Genomic DNA, 18443 nt, shown 5'->3' on the forward strand with positions numbered 1-18443 from the left:
CGAGGCAAGAACGTGCGTTGACCATCATGAAGAAACAGAAATGTTTTCACATTTAAATCTCCACCACCTGCGTTCGCGCGTTTAATTCACGCTGTTTACTAACTACGCCTGTCGATATGTTTATTCATTCGTACATTATCTCTATGCCATCTTCCTACTATTTATCTCAATCCATGTCTCGCACTGACGATTTAAAATTTTTACATTTTACCAAGGACGAGATTCACGTGTGTACATTCGAGAGATATGAATAATGTAAGTGACCCGGTCCTCATTAATCGTCCAAACTCGATCGAGATCAAGTGGACAAGATTCGAGGACCCTCCGTATCGTCTGCTCGAGTTCACCGTGAGGCCATTCGGAAAAACGACGACGAAAACGACAGAAACGAGTCCGTGCGACGCGTACAAGCGAAAACGTCCGGGACATTAGCTATCGAATCGTTGCTCCGTGTAAGAAATACTTAAACGTCGGCCACTCGGCGGACGGACGCGAGAGAGAAACCGTTGGCCGGGTCGTGGTTTTATCAGAGCGATATGTCAGTGCGTGACAGCGCCGTGTGTAGACATCGGTCACCGGGCGAGCCGCATTTCTCACCTCTTAGAGCTTAGGCAGGCAAAAGAACGTCGCCGACGATGCCGTGTCGAATCGCTCGATTAAATTACACCATTTTTCACGGCCTCGTTCCTGCCGTGACCCCGCGCCAACCTCGAACGGACCTCGGCCGACCGCCCACTCCTGTATCGCGGTCCTGTATCGAGACAGCAGCATCCTCCGATAACTACGATTTCCGTTACCTAATCACCGTGGGGACGTTGCGGTTTATCCCGTCGGTTATATACGATGACAGCACTTCATTTCTGCAAAATCGAATAGAAGATAAAAGGAAGAGAACGACAAGGACGGTGCGGATACCATTAGGTGCGTGTCATACTAGAAATACATGTAGTCGAAGGAAATAAGAAAAAGACGGATAAAAGGCGACAGAGAGTGGAGAGAGATGGGATAATCCACGGGGGGGAGGGGAGGGGGCGAAATCTCAGTCCTGGAAGTCGCGAGGTGTATTAATATAAAAGATAACGTCGAGAGCGCATACGTGGCGCGTCGTTTTGGGCGAGAGAGAGAGAGAGAGAGAGAGAGAGAGAGAGAGAGAGAGAAAGGGCGGTTTTCGTACTTTGAACCTAGGCGGTTAATATCTCTTCCATCTCGATCCCGTTTGAAACACTAGACGGCTCGGCTGCATAGCATTGAGTAATGCGGTGCGGAGTGGCGGTAATGAGGCACATTAATATGCAATGAAAATGTCCCTACGCGGACCGTGTTATTCGAGAGTGCGTGTGGAGTGAGGAGCGCGCGATAGCGCCGCGATAGCCGGCTAATATTAATAGCGGCTCTTCATTGTTCTACGATACGTCGGACGGCGAGAGGAAGAGATCCCGAGGTCCTCCGATACCCAATTTTGTCGTTCTCCCCCTTCCGCACTCGGACGGACCCTCGGAAATCCCCCGTCGTAGATCTCTCCCTTTGTATTAAGATTACGCACCGGCGACATTATCATCTACCTGTCGTGACATTCTTTTACTTGTTGGCTAACAAGCCGTGATTGTCTCACTTGGCGTTTCTATCTTCCTCTTCGATCATACAAATAGGCCTATTCTAGATTATGTACGTACAGGCGATATCATTCTCCACGGAAACGACGTGTCAACTTATAAACGTACTCGTTTATATCTTCTTAATATTTAGAGTTCCGTGCCGTAATATTAATAACACTTCTCTCATTAATCTCATACGAGAATGTCCCGAATTCGGCGACGAGCACGTACCACGAGCGTACAATCTTCGCGCAACCTCGACGGCCGTGTAATTAGCCGAGCACGCGCGGGTGTGCATATAATTCCGCCGTCGGTCGCGCGTCGGATATTCGCGTACCGAGCGATGCTCTTCGCTACGTTGGATCATCACTCCCTTCGGCCCTCTCTCTCTCTCTCTCTCTCTCTCTCTCTCTCTCTCTCTCTCTCTCTCTCTCTCTCTCTCGTCTCTCGCGTTTCTTCCCTTCCGTCGCGGCGAGAGGTCCCGCTTCCATACAAATAACATGAGAAAGAGGGCGGCCGCGCCGCGCGGTGAAGCCGAGGGATTTGGCACGACTCGGTCTCGCCTCTAAATTAGTAATTGCAGCCTCCGTGACGTGGTGGGCGCACGGATAAAAAGCGGCTGTAATGCCCGGCGATACGGGGTCACGAACCGGACTAAAGTGAATACTTACCCGTTGCTTCCTCGCAGAAAGCCACGCACACGTTCGTCCGGCTAGCCGTATATCGGCGCGCGCGCGCGCGCGCGCGCGCGCGCGTGTGTGTGTGTGTGTGTGTGTGTGTGTGTGTCTAGGTGTGTAAACGCGCCTGTGTGCGAGCGAGCGAACTGAAGAGGGGGCGTAATCCGCGGCGACGTGTATTCCCACGTCGTGCTTTCTCCGGTGCGAGTAGAACGCCTCATGAATCGAGCAGGCTCGGCCTGCGCTCTCCTGCGATAATCCTCGGCCCTCTGCTTCCGAGACCCGATCGTCACGATCGATCGATCGATCGATCGATCGATCGATCCGCGCCGATCGCCCGCCTGACCTCGCTCCGCCATACGAGGTCAGCAGGTAGATCGGCTGCGGCTATTATAACGAGACCGGATGAGAGAACTTCACAGCTTCGATCAGGCGTTGGATGTATGTATGTATATATATATATATATATATATATATACGTGTGCGTTTTACCAGACGTATCAAAACTCCGAAGTCCAGGTGAAGCTGGATCTGACGTGATTATCGTGAAGATATAATAGGTTTCCATTCTCCCTTTTGTATTCGTCTAACATAAATCTTACTCTTTCGATATAACAATGTTGCTCAATAAAAGGCTTCAGATCTACCGCGTCATCTTCGAGATTCTTTAAAACGAGTTTAAAATAGATTTCTCGAGTGGCTATATATCTGCAGTTTAATGTAATTATTCTTTTGAGAAACGTACTGGATTTCTGACGCAACGCAAACGGTCGGTGATCTTTCGTTGCAACATTGTAGGAAATTTATATCATATTTATACATTAACTTACAGCCGGCTCGCCCACATTAACAAGCGACGACTCGTGTACTTCGCTCCATTAAACATCTTCCTTTTACATTCTCTTTCCATGGTATCTTAAATGCGTAATTACATCTCGCAGCCGCGCGAAAAAATTTCCGCCGCGACTCGATCGGGCTGCTCTTTGCCCACGAGCCGAGGTGAATTCGTGTAATAAAAGATTACAGAGCCCGCGCACGATCGCCATCTCGATTACAATTTATGCCTGAGTTTACATCAAGTTTTAAGCCTTAAAAGCGCGCATGTGCACGATGCCGCGCGCGAGCGCGAGTGTCTAGGCACCGAAAGAAAAGTCAAGTGTTAATTAATACCCTGCGCTGAAGGGATCTCCGGTTGGCCGGCACGAGCGGAATGCGGCACTTTGTTTTCGACGTTCGGTCGAACAGATCTGGAAGTATCATTAACGGGAATGCAAATCTGGACTTAGCCTCGCGGTATGTGCATTACCGTGCGCGCGGACGTCATCGGCGGTTTTCCAATCCGGTTTTATCATGGCTTTCAACGAAACGTCCGATGTCTCCCCCTCGTGCAAGCCTCCTTCACGCTAAGTAGTACCGGACAACGTTAATCGGAACATCACGTAGCGCGAGTGAGGATCTTTCCTCGGTGCGCCGGTCAGCCCTGGAAAAAAAGAAGAAACGCCGCGCGAAGAGGCCATAAAGCGCATGGCGTCGCGCAAACGGTCTGTCGCGACATTGCGAGTCCTGATTTTTTAATTCCTTCGCGCAACACCTTCGGCAGAATTTCACGCCTTCGGCTAAGACGATGATGTAAATTATTGCGATCGTTATCGACGCGGCGTATCTCTATAATCACCCGAGTCTCGGTGAGAATATTATTAATTACTGGAAAATTATTCGTAAATGATGAGCGTTCGGCAATTGCCCGACGCGATAGCGGATACTTTTACGCGATTACGGGTCTTGAGATATTTATATATATGCTTTTGCACATATACAATGAGGCAAGTAAATGCATTAAGAATGTGCTTCTCTTAAGGCCGCAAGCGAATACGATATATTTACGTACGCGAATTCTACTTTCATTACACTTACGAGACACTTACTTTCATTACATTACAAAAACGAAATGATTAACATTTAAGACTAATCTATAATTCTACAATTATTATGTAATATTATTACGCTATAGTTGTGTGCGAAAATATTATAATTATATAAAAAATATTATAATTCTAATTAACATAAATTTTAACAATCGGTGAATATATTAATTTTATTATTGACAGAATTATTAACAATTTTAATATATTGCATCGGCAAGACAGTTTAGATGTACAAATTGCCAAACATACAAGTTATAGCAGTACAAGTACAAGTACAAGTTATACAGTCGCATGCTTCCTCGCGCTCTAGCCCAGATCAGGCTTGAAAGCGCGAGGCGAAAGAGCGGCGCAACACAGGCTGGGAGGGGTCGGTACGTCAGGTTCGCACGCGGGTACGTTTTAAAGCAACGAGTTGCCCCGTCAAAAGCGGCAACGAGCAAGGCGAGGGCGGCGAGGGCCGATTTCAATAAGCGAGCCTGTGGCTCGCCTTTTATTTATTTTCCGTAGCCCAGGGAGAGAGAAGCCGCCTTCTCTCGTTGCTCCGCCCGGGCCCCTCTCGGCCGACGGGGCCGTGATGCGCGCAGGGCGAGAGGCGGCGGGGATCCCGAACGTGCATGCACATCGCGTTATAACGCGGACACCTTACCATTACCGCGTCGTTCGCGTATTAGACGCCGAGGCGAGACCGTGCAAAGCGGCGGAGAACGGGACTAAGTACGCCCTCGCTGCCGTACACGATGCACACAGACCGCGCGTCTGCATTAAAAAGAGAAAAAAAGAGAGACAGAGAGAGATTGATCAGGAGAACGTCTCCGTGCTTGAGCAATTTGATTTTGCTGAAAGTTGTATCATAAGTTAACGTCAAGTTTGGAAAATACTCGTACTTGCCTTCAGTCTAGTCTCGACGTGAATGTCACTTTCTCTCGCCGCATCAACGCGATGCAACGCTGGACACAACTCCCCGGCAATTTTCTATTCCTTAACGGAGCGATCGGAATCTTTGTTTCATTTCTCGATTCATCGATCTATTTATAAAGGGAGCGTGAAATGGAAAGGGTTTGTGGCATGACGTAGAATCTTTTCTTCAGGGTGGTCGCGACGTCAAGGCAATATATGATCACGTCGTAGATCAGTCGGAAATCAGTCGTACGGAACGAATTGATCTCGACTGGATTTTCCCAGCTGGCGCGATGTCGATCGAAAATTCAATCTGCCGCGGCTCGAGTTGGCGAATCGTTGGAAGGAAATCGCTGGACTATTATCGAACCCGTTTCTCACCTCGTTCGTGCTATTGCTCGCGAGCGAACGGCGCGCGAGCAGGAAACCGTGCCGCTGAGGCGGACAAAAGCGCGTTCGAGATTCCAATTCGGTCGTGCCCTCGCTACGAATTATGGCGGATGGCGTGCCCTTTTGCACGCCTGCCGATGTGCTGTCGACGCCGCGGCGTGCTTCGCGAAAACGATCGCGAGAATGGCTAACCTTTCGCGCCTTTCGCGCCGGATCCAGTTCAAGAGGCATCAGTGCGATGCGAGCATCACGAACGGAAAGGGGAGGGGGAGAGATCTCCTTCCCCTCTTCCTCCCCCCTAACCTGCACGCTCCTTCGATCGCCGTAGGGTCCGAGGGGGATGATCCTCTCGCACCTTCGGTAACGCGCCGCTCTGCGTTTTCGCCCGGCTTGGCATGAGCCGCGCGATCGCTTTATTTTAGTGCCCGCCAGGTTCGCCGGGACAGGTAATAATCAGCCGATGGAAAGAAACAAAATTAATCTTCGCGGCTGCCGCGAACCCCACGTCTTGCGTTTGCATTTGTTTTCACGCAAATTGTGCAGACTATTAATTTGCAGCGACGTGGTAATTTCTGTTTCGCTGTTGCAACGGCGTTGCTCTCGTGGAATCGTCGTCGTAGCGCGGAGAGCCAGAAGTACAGTTTTCTAATTCTGGAATGTTTGCGAGACGCGCGGCGGGCCGGTGTTGCGATTTCCTGAATTGATTTTCGAGTTGGCTGTCGGCACGTATCGTATAGCAGTTTTAATACCGTTGTTACATCAGTCCCACGGGCCTGATTGAGCGCTTAACTAGACAAACCGCCCGCGGGCGATACATTATAAGGCTATTCATTTGCATCGCGGCTAACTGCTCCGCTACTCCACTTGTCGCGATTCATCCGTCTGCCCCCAGCCGAGAGAAAAATGGCAATCCTCGTGAAATATCACGCGATATTAATCTATCGGGCGATCGTTGCCAATCTATCAATAGATTTCGCAGCGTAATAAGAGCGAGCGAACGCGCGCGGTCAATTATTACTGGATCATCGATAAATTCTGCTCATATTGTGCGCTAAATATATATATCTCTCCGACCGGCATCTTAATCGCTCCCTGCCCACGATGTTTTAATATTTAATTTACCGTTCGCGCCGCGCGAAAGAAATATCAATTGAGAGTCGTGGCTTACGCAATGCGCGCCTATACCTCTTGCTCGTCTCGATAAATTACACCCCGTCGTCCTCTCAAACACCTCGTTTACTCTATGTACAAGAACCACCGGCAAAATTACCTTCGGGATCGATGAAACCGCGATAACACGCGTAACCCCTCTCTGTGTATCAGCGCGTCCTTTGACAGAATTCGTAGAGGACACGCTGGTAGTTGGAATACTGGGGTCGAAGGTCCTCGTTGATCCGCGACTCTCGCGTTAGCGCGACGCAACGGTAATCTTTTTAATTGCTCGCGGTAAATCACAGATTGGAATCGCGGACTCGTACTCAGAAATTCTACGCGTAAGCGGGAAAACGTCGCTCGCTCCGACGATAACTCTTCCAATCCGGAAGAAAATTTACGAATCATTCGCCTCTTTGATAACAGCTTACCTCGTCATTGAGTGCCTCATAGTTACCGATGCGATATCTATTTTGCAAATATAAATCGTCGTGCTCATGTTAAATCATTTTCGCGGGCAACAAATATACGCGATAGCACCACCCTCCATCTAGGGAAGATGCGCCAGAAAATTCGTTAAACCTATACAGGGTGCATCGGGGTTGAGAGACTTTGAGCCGAAGGTTGGAGGTGTCGGACGCCGTAGGGGGCCTCGAGCCTAGCCGGTGCTACATCATCCGCGGGGACAGCGTATCCACTTGTTAGCGAAGCGGGCACAGCCACTGCCTACAAATACGTTTCCGCCATGATAAATGGACTGCAACTCTCGAAATACGAAGGCATTCCTACTCCGGGCGTTGCTTGATTAATGAACTACGGGATTTCTACGGTAAGTCTGCGCGCCGGCCAATCGCCGACCTCTCGGATTCCCTCAGCCGTGGAACATTCACGACGTGCTGCTTCTCCCCATGCCCCCGTCATCGAAACGATCCGCCACATCACTTCCGGATTATTAGCTATACGCGAATCCGATCGATTTTATTAAGATAATCTAAGGAAAAATTAAAAATGTCAGAAAACGTGATCGTATGTTAATATACAAAATCCGAGAAAAATAAAAGGTATAGAAAGTCCTTTGTAAAAAAAAGATATGTTAAATACATACATAATTATATGTATAATATGTGTATTACATATATGTATTACATATGTATTACATGTATGGTATTACATGTATTATCATTACATGTTAAATTAGGGATAGAAATGCTAATTAAATTAAATGCTAATTAAATAGAAACTAATAATGTAACGACTTGTATAAAAAAGGAATCTACTTTCTTTAATAATTTGAAAAATTTTTACTTTGGAATAATCTTTGGTTTAAAAGTATAATACTACTTTAGACTGAGAAAATGCATACTTATCAAACATTTTTTTATATACTGTATTTTTTAATTTCTTTGTTAAAGAAGCCTTGATTTTTAAAAGTAGAAACTTGTATCGTAAAAAGAGAATTATTCTATTTTATAAAAATCTATCAAAGTTACAAGCATTGTCTATCGTGATGTTAAATATGATCGTATAAATGTGTATGATTATGTATATGTTATCTAAATTAAAATATGATTGTGTATGCACAAAACGAAAATTCAAGACAGAACTCCTAACACCCTCGTGAAAAGAATAGCTATACAAACATCCCGCCGCGTCGGGGGTTAATTTTCGCGCGTCGGCACACACAATGAATTTCGCGTGTTCGTGAGCCGAGACCCCACCAGGAGCGTGCGTTACATTGCTCGGGAAGATCGGGCCCGTTCGTGAAGCCGAGTAAGCGAAACGATAAATCAATAGCGAGGGCCTCGCGGTATCCTCGGTGGTGCCCATAATAAATTCATGAATTGTAAAACTGCTGCTCTCGCGCGGGACGAACCGTGGCGTATTGGATTTATTGGTCGACTTGACCCCACTAAGACGCCTCGCTCGGACCCCGTCTTCGGTAGGTGGAAGGGAAGCCAGAGGTTTCTCAAGGGAGCCGGCGGACGGTGCGGGAGACGGTTTCAGCCGATGACGAGGGCCGGGAGGCTGCAGGGGCGGTGGACAAAGGGTAGAGAGAGGCCGTAGGCGCGGGTGATGTATGAACGAGTTAACGGGTTGCTATCGATCACCCATGTTACCAAATAATTTTCAATTATCGTCTATAAATTGAGCGAGAGATGCTATAGCGTATATAGCGTGGCGGTTTGCACTCGCCGTCGTTCGATTCCACGTCAACGGGCAGACACAGAAAGTGATTGGTCGTGAATGTCGATCGCCGAGGCACATCCTCGATGACATTTAAAGGTTTCCAGATCTGACACGCGGATAGTGATCGATTGTACGCGCGAGATTTCGCCGTGCTGAAATAAATTGCGAACCGCCTTCGCTCCTGAGTGCGCGATACGGCACTCAGGCAATTTATACATTTTCCTTTACATTATGACATAAACTAATATTACGACTTGCCGTTTATCGCGCAATATACAATCCAGATTTAATTTCTTGCGCAGCCCGCGCTTGACGATTACGTCCGCGTCGGACGGCGTCGTAATCTCCGCGGCTGCAACAACGCGATGAGGTCGGTTGGAAAATTTATTGAAATTGAAAGCGCATACACGCGCGCCAAGTTTACCGACGATGTAGCCACGATATTGAATAGCGGTAGCCAGCCAGTTTTGAACGATGGTGCCCATTTGCGTTCGATTTAAGCGCCATTGTCTGCGCGCACTTATGTGGCGCGTTTATCGAATTGATCTTTCGCTTTTCCCTGGAAAGCACGTCAATCGGCGTCGTGAGCGTAAATTAAGCGATATTACAAACTCCTACGAGAGCCCAACGTCGTCTTACGTAACGCGCACGGAAGCCAGGTGCGAGTAGTAGGTGGCAAATTATGAAGTACGGCGTGAGCCGGGAGCAAAGACTGAAAAATTACGACGACCGGTGTGTGTAAATACTAGAAAACCACAATGTCGTCTCGCTATCTCCATATTTCCTCGCTCGAAGTCGCGCTCGCAGCAAGTATCATTCGCGATTATGCGAACGCCATTCGTCGGAGGCTGGCGGGCCTCCGCAGGATCGGTGCGCCTCCTCTTCCCCCCCCCCCATGCCCCGCAAATACCCCTCTCGCGATCTCCTCGCGTGAAACCCCACGGGGCCCCCGCGTGCCGGCGAAGATTATTGCTACACGCCCGGGCAGTTAGAAGTGGTTTAGCGATAATTTAAACGCGCTAAATCAGAAACGCATTTACGAGATCGGCGTGAAATTTATAAATTAGCCCGGCTGGCAGATTTGTGGCTGGTATTTATACATTTGCACCGCCATGGGGCCTCAGCCGGGTTCCGATGTCCTGCTGGCAAGGGAAAACCTCCGCGCGCGGTTCTTAGTGATTTACGTCGGAGCACCGGCGGCGAATTCTCCCCCTCCCTCCGCCCGCCCTCTCCCTCGCGCGCGGCACGAAAATGTTGAGCCCGCGATGAAAACGGAATTTTCTTGCGTTCGCGACGGCAACGTAGAGGTCCAGCGTCGTATTAATCGCGTCAGCGGGAGACGAAGCGCGCCAACACGATCCGCGACGGATAAAATACGGCAGAACGAGTCAGGCGACAAACTACCGGGATGCCGGAATGTAATCGATTGCTTTGCACGATTCCCGATTTGCGCTTTTTGCAAATCGTGAGAAGCGTGCTGGCGCACAGTCGAAGAACGATTACGCCGCTACGCGATTATTTAATGCTTGTAATCTCGTGATTTATTTACGCGTTCAATTGCGCGCGAGCGATATTATTATTTTCCCGTGGATTTCCCAAGAATAAATGATCGATCGCCTTATAACATCCTTGATATTTGTACAAGCATTGTTAAAATAGCTGGCTATGCTTCTACGTGCAAACGCGCCGCTACTTTAGAAGTTCGTGGCGGTTTTCTCGCGCGGATTAAACGAGACGCGTTCATTTTTCAAATTAATTATTGATTCCACGCGTCGGCGTGGAATTCACGCGGCATTCCGCGTTAAAACATCGGTACATAAAGCCGGACCGGCGCTTTCACAATCGTGCGCGGTGCACAACCCTTGTGAAATCTTCGCGCGAACCTTTCGGGTTAATTGAGCGTTATTATATTGCGGCGTGTGTCCCGCGAGATGACACGCGGGACACACGCAATCGTTGTGCAAATCGTCTCCAGCCGCGAGCTGGATTCTCTTGGCATTAAAACGCTCAGCCGACGAGTGAAAAAAAAAACGGGACGTGTGCGTAATCTGCACGCACGTAAGTGGCTTGTAAATTGACCTGTCGACTGGATCTAATCCCGCGCCGATAAGATGACCTCGAAGAACGACATGGAAAAAACGAAACGTCGCTCGATGACAGTAAGATATATTGACGATGAGCGCTATTCCTGTCATTATCATCATTTAATAGCCACGCTGACACTTTCCCGAATGCGGTCAATTTAATTTTTTTTTTTCCCTTTTTACGTCGCGCACACAGCGTGCGGGCAGCGTGGAAAAAAGGTCACTATATATCTCGATAGATTCCACAATAACAAGGTGTGCAATTATCACGCTATTGGAAAATAATCTAATCGCATCTCGAAGCAGTTTAAACGTGCCTGCGGTGGTTTAATAGTGTCGCTGAGTGCGCGTTCTATCTTAGAATAACCGAGAGGACAATTATTTTCAAAGATAAACCGCGTCCCTCATCCTTTACTCGTCGTGTTCTTAAATCTCTCGTCCGTCGAGAACGACACCGGCGATCTTCGCGCAATATATGAGTCCGTATGACAAACTTCGCGGGTGCTTCACGTGCGTTAGCGGGACACGTGCTTTCGCGGAGACTCCTCAAAGCGAAACGCGTCGCGCGCTCAGGCATTACATTTAAGCACGATGTTGCGAACGTTTATTATGAAGCCCGGTACTCCCGGCATGGGATCCCCACGGAGTCGACACCCATCCCCGAGACGCTGTATTTAATTTCTCTTTAAGCCGGACTTACGAAACTAATAAGACACGCTCTAAGGTTACCGGAAGTGGACACGGCGAATTTATTAATCGGCCCTCCCGTGCTTCCACCTGTCGTCCCCCTGCGACTTCTTCGTCTTTCTTCTTTTTGTTCCCCTACGCTGAACTCTACGAAGAGGCTGTCGTCGTTTCTCGATAGAAAAAGCCGTCGGGAAACACGATCCTCGCGACTTGACACGAGCGCGCATCTTATCGCTTCCTTCGTAACCGGAAGCATCGCGCGAGCCACGCTTTTGATCGAGTCTCACTCTTGAAAAGATTTAACGCGACGTGAGAAAACCCGCTGGGGGTTTCTTGATTAATATTAAAATATTTTATCGTTAAGCAATTAGGATTCATCTCTCTAACGTAATTTATCAAAGTTACGTAATAGGGTAATTTACTAATCTTCTAGAACCTTTCACGCGTCTTATTCCTTTGGTGTTAAATTTGGACACGAAGTGTTGGAGATAATCTGTTGTTTAATTATATATGAATTTGAAGTTTAGTTCTAATTTTAGTTCTAATTTCAATAAGATTTCGTTTTCGATCGTCACCACACTTCTTCGAAACAGAAACGGTGCTGCTTGAGAGCCGCTGCTCGTGTCCAGTGAAGCGTTGCGAATCGTAAAGCGGGCGTATAGATGGGCGGAGGTGTGCGTACACCCGATACCGTCTGTCTGTCTGCTCCGTCGGTACCGATCCTGTGGCACGATTCCCATGGCGCCGGGACCGTTACACGCGCGAAACGGAGGGATAAATTAGATTGATATTGAGCTAAACTCGGGCGGGATAGCCGAGACCCCCGCTATCATCCAGGCAGAATCCTCATCTCGGGATGAGATCGTGCGCGATCTCTCGCGATCCACACCTGCTGTTCCATAGGAATGCGTGTACCCGATGGGATTCCATAATCTTCTCACGATACGCATGCAACCGGCGGCGAGGGGGAGTGGTATATTCCGGGATGATTTCGCTCGGCTGTACGAAAGCGCAAGTACGTCGAAAATGCAATTTCCAAAGGTTAACTGCAAGATTAATTATGGAACAGGTCGGAGTGCGGGACGGCACGGAATCAAGGCCGACCAGGCCAGATAATTTTCCATTTAACGGGGCAACGTTAGCGAGATCCGCAGAAATTATTCGCGTGCGTAGGATATTGCGGGGGAAATTATTCGGACCGCGAGAGTACGTAACGGTGCAGGGTGATATTTAATTTCGCAATGAATCGGCAACGGTCTGCCTCCGTCACGACGAGCGGACACTTCGGTCCACGCGCGCCATCGCGCAGATGACAAATGAGCGATATCGCGCGACGCGGTTAATATTAACTCTAATTAAAAAAGGTTAATTACGGACGGCTCGAGCCAGTGAGCCACGTGGAATCAAGGCTAATGACGTTAGACAATTTTCTCTCGTTGCATACCGGTCAGCCTAGAGGCCACTTGTCGTGCCAACGTCATTCTTCATGATTTCATCACGTCGGAGTTAAGCGCAATATCTAGAGATCATCATGGTAGGTCTCCGCTTCTGCCGATGAATAACGCAAATCGATAGCTGGTTAAAATATTGCGTATATATTTTACTTTTTGCATTTTCCATCTCTCTCTCTCTCTCTCTCTCTCTCTCTCTCTCTCCCTCTTTATTTATAAATCTTTTAAAACAGGTAGACTCTAAGATATCTCAAGCTAATAATCATTATGGCATACAAGACGTGCACTTTATATTTCATATGGGTTAATAGTTACGGCTTCATGCCACATCATAGTATAATCAATTTTTATTTTTACTAATTTCTACCAGTCATTGGAATATAGTGTAAACACAATGTGTGGTATCTTGAGGTTACTTAAAGAACGATTTTTACTGAAGTCTACTAATGTCCGATTGCAACAATCATGTGATTATCATTGTGCTGATACTTTTAATCATTCTTAGTATTTATTTACATATTCGTATTCGAAGTCAATACAATGACGAAAGACGATACGATGAAAAAAATTATATTATTGCTCTAAGATTTATAGCATGCGTGTAATCGATGTTGTCTGTCGCTCTTACTCATCGCCGTATTTCACAATTTCAACAGGTTTGCGAAGACGCGGGCGAGAATATAACATTCGAGGAAGAAGCGACGAAGAGCGATTCCTGACGAAAAAACAAGCGCCATTGTCCCCATCGGGCGGAGGACCCCTGGGGGGATCGTCTCGAGACTTCCACTCTTGGTAGACTAGCGGGACGGTTAATTTTAATTCTGATTTAGCCTCGGTGCCCTGGGTGATTTTCACGACGCAATGGTACCGCTCTAGGGGGTCGGCCGCCCCCACCGCCGTCCGTCCGACTTGCCCTGTGGTGGATTTACAGGGAACCTCTTATCCGGTGCTGATCTCTTCGGGAACGCAAGCTCATTTAAAACAATAAACCGGGACAATTTCATAAATTTCGCCGCGGAAATCTCGCCGGATCTCGGGAGAGTAATTTTAATCAGGAGTGCCGGACCGCGCCGCGGGATGTCTGGAGCAGCATGGACCCGCTGTGGGTTCGAAGACAAACACAGAAAGAGAACAAGAGAGACGGCTCAAGGATGAAAAAAAGAAAGAAAATCAGAAGAGACAGAGAGAGAAAGAGAGGATGGGGGAGAGGAGAGAAAGGAGATGGCCGCAACGACGATCTGGGGACTCCCCCGCCGTGGAATCTTCCTCCTTTACCGCGACCGAAATTCGGGGCCCCACGCTACTAATTTACCGCTACCTGGATACATACACATTTTCAGGCGTTGTTTTCTAACTTGAGTTACGGCGGCGATGGACCGGCCGTGGCAAGCAACGGTTCCTCGTTTCAGGGGGGAAACGGGCAGGGCTATTCAGGGTTATTCACGACGCAAATTCGAGCGACCGTTTGGATCATCGAGATTAAAAAAAAGAATCTGCTTATCAGCTTCCTATACCGATTTTTTTTTTATAATTAATAAATCAAGTTTTTTTTATAATTAATAAATCAGTCAAGCTATAGCATAATATATTTGCTGAATATCAAATATAATATATATAAGTGAATCTAATAGAATTCATCCTGACTTTTCAACTTTCGATAGTAAACGTTCCATCTATACATACAGTAATTTAAATAATATAATCAATAAAATATGTACACATATATAACGTGGAGTTTCTCTCTGCGTTTATATTTTAATTCGATCTTAACTAACTTATGAGAATATCGTCACAACATAAAGGTCGATAGATTATCGAGTCGATGGAGAACAGGATACGAGATCAAATTCCGGTATGCCGTTGAATCGGCCGAATTTCGGGATGGTCGATAGTTACCACGAATCGTCTCAATAAAATTTATCGTCCCGATCCTCGATCGCGGTCGACGCCACACCCACGGAAGACAAGAATTCGGTCGATCCTAGCGCACGAGGTTCGAGGGCGGACGAGATCGACCGGGATCGTCCGGCCGATAAATAATCGTGAAACGAAGAAATATATGCGATTAAGATTTTGTGACTTTCACTCGTTGGTTTCCCACGTGATGATGACGCCGAGGAACCGTCCAGCTCCATGCGGCGGCGGCGGCCGCCATTCAATAGCCGCCTTGTCGATTACTCAATGACATATAGTCCGAGCGCACAAATACGGGAACATCCTCGCCGTCCGTGACATTAATAGCTATGATTTCTCGGTGTCGTGACGCGTAGGCAACAGTCCGCGTGAAATGTGACCGCGATGCTGTCATTGCGGGCTTTTGAAATCGGGACCAAACCGGAACGACGCGATCATTGCGATCGCTCACCTTTGGCACTGGAATTTCTGATCGACGTTTATAGGTGTTTCCCAAATCGACGCTCGTCCGGCTGACGTGAGAGTTTCGAGAATCAATGATGAGTGACGTGTGATTATCTCGAGATCATTGAGGATGATCGAAAGTAAAGTTGGATGAAGAGAGGCCGATTGTTTGCTGACGGTTGGAGCCGTCGATAGTCCATCCGGTAAAACAAATTGATGAGGCGAGAGAAACAACTAGCGCGATTGTAAATGATGAAAACGTGAGTGGTGTAATCTAACCGATGACATTTTAATTAATCCCGCAAATACGATGACACTAAGAGCGTAGATTATGCTTAGCTACGCGCTCGATGCTTTTTAGTCACGCCAAGTATAACGCGCGCGATAATAAAAACATTAAGTTGAACGCTTCCTAAGGATACACGTAACAAACGATGGCTACAAGAACACTGCGGAATAAAAATAAGATTGAAATAAGAGCGAGCGACCGACCCTTTTTACGCGACGACGTGAATTGCGCCGAGCTCGAACGATGCTCGCGTTCAATCGAGTTGAAAATCGTCAGCGGCATTTGAAGGAAACAAGTTGCCTTGTGGCGAGCAGGTTGATGCCGACGAACTCCGTGGGCTCGTTAGGTTTAAGCTGGCCGCTTAGGGCCGCGCTCGCTCTCCCGCTCGGCAGGACGCCTTAAGGATTCTTTATTGTTAGTTCGAGAGCTCACGACAACGTTACTCACGTACAACAACGTGGGCAATATTACAGAAATTGCTGTAACACCATACCGATCACGGGGCGCAGCGGATGGACTCTCGACCTCACCCGGTGTGATGATGATGGTCGGGTCCCATCGCGCGCGCAGTGTGAATGAAGAGGAGAACCAGAAATTACGACCGTCACAAATTACTGTCAATTTTGGGGATTTTTCGAAGCGCCGAACGCCACGGCAGTGCGCCCGAGCGTTTCGCCAGCGTCGATAAATACACCGGGCAGAGATCTCGCGTTGGTACACACAATAATTTACCAATTTGACTTCTTGCAGAACTTGTAATTCTTTCACTTAAGACAAACCGCCGATGGACGACGCTTATTATGCGGCAGGCGTGTGTCTGCCGATCGTGCTGTGGCACGGCATCGGCTTCGGTCGATCGACACAGCTTCGCCTTCTTGCACAGGCGTGCCGTCGATTACCCGACGATTACCACATCCAATTAATTTACATTCCCTTTTGCCTTATATGGCAAGAACCGCGCGATTTTCTTGCGACGAAAAAAACGTAGCAGTTTCTTGATCGATCAAAGCCATCGCACGCGCGCGCATCCAGCCGAGCGTGATGCATCCCGGATAAGAAGCGGCGTCGCGATCGCCGGTGGTAACGAATAACCAGAGCGGCGTAACGCGACGATTCGGTCGGGATAGCGTGGAAGTGCGCGGGGAGGAGGACGGGGAGGTGGAGTTAATGCGACCGGAGGAGATGGTGCACGAGAGCACGGTGCAAGTGTGCCCGCGCGCGTACCCGGCGCAGACAGCGTGTAGGATGAAGTCTTCCCCGCGAAGCGACCATTATCGTTATGATCGCGGCCAGGTAGATGCCACCCCGTGATTACCCGTATCGGCCGGCGATCGACGGCGACAGGACTCGCCATTATGCGATCGACACCTTCCGAGACACGTTCGCGCCGTAAATCATCGGCTAAACGGAAAACCCCCTCGGCTGTATTTACCGGCGAACTCCGGGAATGTGCTGCGGCGGCTAACTCGCGCCTCACCAACGCCGTGCCTACGTGCACGGGCGTGCCGAGGCTGATACGTGTTAGGTTGCCGATAGACCGGAGAAGGAAAAATGGCATACCCGAGAAATATTTCAATCAGTACGGCAATGGACGTTTGACTGAACAATTGAAGTTTCTTAAAAAAGAACTGGTTTTATTAAAAAAAATGCAATTGTATTTCTACATATTATTAATCTGTCTTTCTTTTTTTTCGTAAATAAGTATATCTAATCTATCCTCGATATTGAAGGAATCTTGAGAAATATTTTTTTTTTTTTACTTAATACTGATTTTGCAATATTGTTGTCTTTCCCTCTGTTAACTTTCTGCAGCTAAGAAATGAGATACCTATTTTTTATTTAAACGCTAAATATAAAGTTCTTTCTAACGAATTTTATATTTATCGCGAATGCTTGAAGCTAAAACTTTTAAATAAAATCGTCGCTATTGTTGAATTAATCTCGAAAAATGTTGCCCTCGAGTACCAAAATATGATATATATATATATATATATATATATATATATATATATATATATATATATATGAGATTGTAATTTTCAAGACGCAACAATGGACTGTATAATAGATCACCATCGTTACATTCTAATCCTCTTAGGCAACGTGAACGCGCGAGTGGCCGAAGAGATGATGGTGTCGTTAACCTTTTTGCGCAGGAGAGGAATCGGAGTCGCGATCGCGTTAGCGCGAACCTAGGCCGCGCTCTTGGCCGTGGATACAGATGTCTCGTTCATTATGACACGGAACGAGCGAAAGAAAACTAGAGAGGTGGATAGGAACCTGTCGCGACGGGAAAGGCATGAAATTCCCGCCATTCACGATGTCAGCTATTAACGGACGTGCGGCACTACATCCTTTACAAGTCAGCCGCTTTGTAGCCCGGCGAGCTCTATGGGCCTCGGCACGCTTTAACCGCATAATCATCGGGACGGGGCTGGGAACCGACGTTATAATAACGTTAACACTTCGAATTACATGTTAAGGGCCGGTTGATTCCGTCCGCGCCGCGCCACGCCGCGCCGCGTGAAAGATGTAACGACTTTTCATCGCACGCGTATTGCCGAATGGCAAGTCGTGGCCGTCCGCGCCGATATGCTCGTCCGCGTGCGAGCGCATGCGAGCAAAGCGCACGATCACGAAGATCGAACACGATCGCAATGCAATCGCCGCGTATCATTCTATTTTCGTACCTGCCGACGTGTATTACCAGGCACTTTTGTCCTTTTCCCACCTGTGAAAAATTCCACATCA

At 47.9% G+C, this 18443-nt stretch overlaps 1 protein-coding gene across 10 annotated transcripts in view; it reads left to right on the top strand.

Annotated features, from left to right (window-relative positions):
• Positions 1 to 18443, top strand: part of LOC105427671 (uncharacterized) — a 159377-nt gene that overhangs the window by 81496 nt on the left and 59438 nt on the right. For 2 of the 10 annotated variants that reach the window (XM_089076006.1, XM_089076002.1), the window contains exon 4: positions 13702 to 17665. The exons of the other annotated variants lie outside the window; for them this stretch is intronic. Coding sequence is in view for 1 of the 2 variants with exons in the window: in XM_089076002.1 (XP_088932128.1) it covers positions 13702 to 13729 (28 nt within the window). In the remaining variant the exon portion in view is untranslated. Of the gene's footprint in view, positions 1 to 13701; positions 17666 to 18443 lie in introns of those variants that run through there. 10 annotated transcript variants of the gene reach the window in all.

The sequence above is a fragment of the Pogonomyrmex barbatus genome, unplaced genomic scaffold (assembly GCF_055798465.1).
Source record: "Pogonomyrmex barbatus isolate J1 unplaced genomic scaffold, ASM5579846v1 scaffold2, whole genome shotgun sequence".
Classification (NCBI taxonomy): domain Eukaryota; kingdom Metazoa; phylum Arthropoda; class Insecta; order Hymenoptera; family Formicidae; genus Pogonomyrmex; species Pogonomyrmex barbatus.